The 4,033-nt window shown below is 62.1% G+C and overlaps 1 protein-coding gene across 1 annotated transcript; it reads left to right on the forward strand.

Moving 5' to 3' along the window:
• Positions 1–1,056: 1,056 nt before the first annotated feature.
• On the forward strand, positions 1,057–3,557 carry HOXA1 (homeobox A1; the record flags this gene model as incomplete). The annotated part of the gene is made up of 2 exons (XM_080385517.1): positions 1,057–1,675; positions 2,090–3,557. 2 exons carry the CDS (start codon positions 1,057–1,059, stop codon positions 2,443–2,445), a joined length of 975 nt encoding a protein of 324 aa, XP_080241643.1. The 3' UTR covers positions 2,446–3,557.
• Positions 3,558–4,033: the final 476 nt, after the last annotated feature.

Here is a 4,033-nt window from a genome sequence, read left to right on the forward strand (position 1 = left end):
CGGGGCCCGCCGACCCCCGCCCAGTCATCCGTCCCCCTGCCCCCGGCTCCTCCTCCCCTATCCCAGCTCCGTACTGGCGCGGGTGGGCCCGGCGGAGGTGCGGGGGGAGCAGGGATGCGGGCCAGGGGGAGGCCGGTGGGCCTGGGAGCGCACAATGGCCGGCAGTCCCAAAAGCGGCTCATTTCTATGCTAATGTCCGCGGCCGCCTGGTGATGCGGCTGGACAAGCCCCTTTAACTCTTGGCGTGGCGTCGCGCTGGGACTGCGGCGGGGCAGGACCAGCGAGATGTCTTGCTCTTGTTCCCATCCCCATCCTTATCCCCATCCGTGTCCTCGGCCCCATCTCTATCCTCCGCTTTATCCTCATCCCCGTCCCTATCTCCATCCCCATCCCCGCAGCAGTCCCCAACCACATCAACAGCCCCGTCCCCAGGGCTGACTCTCCCAGTGCTGTCGTCGCCTCCCTCCCCCCCCCCCCCCATCCCCCCCCGCCCCGTACCGGGGATTCAGCGACCCCGGCCGGGCGGGATGGGGGCGGGGGGCGCGGAGGTGCCCAGCGCCAGCCTGACAGCGCCGACAGCAGGGGACCCGCCGGGGCCCCCTCGCTGCAGCAGCACTCACCCTGGAGGGGACAGCCGGTGGGCTCCGCGGGCCGGGCGCAGCCTCCGGGTCTCTCCTGCCTTCCCCTCTTCAACCGGCGGGCGGGACCTTGGCGGCAGCAGCATCAGCGGCGGCGGCAGCGGCGGGGCGATGGCTCGGCCCGGCCCCCCCCGCCCCCCCGGGGGGCCGCCGCCGCCCTGCCCCGCGGTGCCGTGCCGTGCCGCGCCGTCGGAGCGCTCGGCGTTTAAATGCCCCCGACGCAGCGATCTATCAGCGGCAGGAGCCGAGAAAGTCCCGCAGGCGCCGCAGCCATTGGCTGCCGTCCCCCACGTGCCTGCCCGCTGCCTGTACCTTCGTGTCATTTTCCTGCCGGCCCCATGGAGGAAGTGGGAAAGTTGGCGCGGCCCCGCCGGACGCTGAAGACCCGGTGGCGGCGTGACAGAGGGACGCGGCGAGGATGAGCTCCTTCCTCGAGTACCCCGTCCTCGGCGGCGAGGCGGGGGGCTGCGCCGCCCGCGCCTACCACTCCGACCACGGGATTACAACTTTCCAGCCCTGCGCCGTCAGCGCCGGCAGCTGCAGTGGGGAGGACCGCTTCCTCGCGGGCCGCGGGGTGCCCATCAGCCCCCACCGCCACCACCACCACCCCTCGGCCCAGCCCGCCGCCTACCAGCACCACGGCGGACTGGGGGTGTCCTACGCGCACCCCAGCTGTGGCCCGACCTACGGCGCGCAGGGCTTCGGACCGACGTACGGCCCCTACCCCCTCGGGCAGGACGCGGAGCTGGGCGGCGGCTTCCCCCCCTGCGCCCCCGCCGTGTACTCGGGGAGCATCTCCTCCGCCGCCAGCGCGCAGCACCCGCACCCGCACCAGGGCTACGCGGGGGGTCCCGCTCAGTACGTGCCTCCCCCCTACGGGCAGGAGCAGCAGAGCCTGCCCCTGGGCACCTACAACCATGCCCTGTCTCCCCTCCACGCCGGGCACCGGGGAAACGCCCGCTCCCCCTCCGCCGAGACCTCGCCGCCGGCGCAAACCTTCGACTGGATGAAAGTGAAAAGAAACCCACCCAAAACAGGTCAGTGGCCGCCGGGAGCGCCGGGGCGGGGGCCGCCCGTCTCTCTCTTTGCCCTGAGGTGCGGGGAAAGCGGGGTGCCCCACGGGGTGCGGGGCAGGTAGGGCGGCCCGCACCTCTGGGAGCAGCCGCAGCTGTTTGCCCGCGGAGCTGGCTTCCAGCGCCGCGTGCTCCCGACTCCCCCTCTCCGCCTCTCCCGCGGTCATATTTCTTGTAATTCATAAACCACTTATCAAGTTTCCTCTGACACTAGAGGCTGACTCCGGTTTAGCACCTCGCACTCCATCACTCACCCTGCCGGGGCTTCCCTCTTATCCTAAGAAGTTCTTGCTCCCTATCGCTTAGCCGGTGTGGACATATTGATTACGTCGCCTATAAATCATTTGCGCTTACTTACCGCTGCATGTCCCCTCGCAGGCAAGGCTGGCGAATACGGCTTCGTGGGGCAGCCCAACACCGTCAGAACTAACTTCACCACCAAGCAGCTGACCGAGCTGGAGAAGGAGTTCCATTTCAACAAGTACCTGACCAGGGCCAGGCGGGTGGAAATCGCCGCCTCCCTCCAGCTCAACGAGACGCAGGTGAAGATCTGGTTCCAGAACCGGCGGATGAAGCAAAAGAAACGGGAGAAAGAAGGGCTGCTGCCCATCTCCCCCGCCACCCCCACGGGCTGCGAGGAGAAGACGGAGGAGTCCTCGGAGAAGTCCTGCTCGTCGTCCTGCAGCGCCTCGCCCGCCTCCTCCGCCTCGGACACGCTCGCTGCCTCCAACTGAGACCCGTCGTGCGCCGACGGCCGCCCGTCGCGATGCCCCCGCCAGCGCAGCTCGTGTCCGTTCACCGCGGTTATGTCGGTCCCTCGGTCGGTCGGTCGGTGTCCCCGAGAGGTCCCGGAGCGCCGGCGTCCCCCCCCCCGCCCCCCCCACTCCCCGCCGCCGTCCTGCCCGGGGGTGCCGGCTCCGCCGCCTGCTTGCCTCCCAGCCGCCAGATCCCGGTGTCTCGGTGCCAGGGCAGGGTTCCTTCGCCCCCTACCCCCAGCCCTTTCTTCTGGAGGAGCTGTGTTGGCACATGTGTAAGGGTCTCCCTCCTCTGCTGCAAGGACGGTCCTCCGAGTTTCCCTGAGTGAAAGACAGGTTATATAGGGTACATAACCTCACGAAGAGATGCACTATTGCAAGTGTTTACACAACTTCTAGGACTTTCATCCCCTTAATTTAATGTATTCTTTGTTCGTGTCTATGAGTTTGTTGCTTGTAAATACTTTGTCCGAGAGATTTATCTTTTTACAGATTTTTCTAGAAATGATGTTTCGATTATCAGGTTAAGCAGGGTGAGCGCATTCGCCAAACTGGATTCACTTTTGTATTGGTAAAGCTGATGACCGTATCAAGTAAAAGTCTTAAGCTCAAGCAGATACCTCAAAAAAGTAGCGCTACTTCTTTAAATGTGACAAACAAGGCTTCAATTGCACTAGGTTTTGTAAACCTGACCCGGTGTGCTTGCTCCCCCCCCCTTCCCTCCCCTCCTGGAAAGCTGTGTTGGATTATGCTCAAACCGAAGGGTATAACCATCCAAAAGACCTCACCTCTTCCTATTTTCATATTAACCCTCCGTTAGACTCGATGTCTTTTCAACATACTTGTGAATGTGACGAATGGCCAAATGAATGTATAATTTCTGTGGTTGGTGTCCAGACCATTGCATGATGCACCGTGCTTTGCTGTACTGCGAGTACACTGAGTTCTATCAGTTGTCACATGTGAACGAAATGTCGTCCTGATTTTCTGTACAATCATGAAAGGCTCTGGGATTCCGCCAGTGATGGAAGCCAGGGCAGGATTTACGGGTCCTTATAATGTCTGTAATAAATATATTCCACTTTCAGGTAGCTCTCATCTGCCTACCTCTGCGTGACGTCAGCGCTGAGTCACAGGCTGGGCTCAGCAGTTTGGTTTCCTTTATTTTCCACGGCTGGGGCCTTTCCAAGGAGGGAAAGGGAGGAAGAGTCTCCCAGTGTTACCCTTCATGTTTTGCCGGGGTCAGAGCTCTGGTTGCCCAGCCTGACTCATAACACAAAGCTTCTTCCTTTCCTATGCTCAAATAATATTATTTTTAGAAAATATAAGGCCCTCCTCTCCCTCCTCCATATGATCCTGATCTATCTCTGAAGCCAAAGATGAGAACTTCCTGGGTCAAGTGCTAACCTTTTCACCTCGGGATGGATGTTGACACTTATATAAACAGAGCACCCTTCAAAAGCAGAAACTGTCTTCAGCAAGTCTTTCCTTGCATCCCAGGCCTCTCGCTGAGGGCTGCACATTTAATTAGCCCGGGGACTAAGCTGGGCTTCCCTCTCCCGCCGCC

This window comes from Falco punctatus, assembly GCF_963210335.1.
Source record: "Falco punctatus genome assembly, chromosome: 4".
In the NCBI taxonomy this organism is placed as follows: Eukaryota; Metazoa; Chordata; class Aves; order Falconiformes; family Falconidae; genus Falco; species Falco punctatus.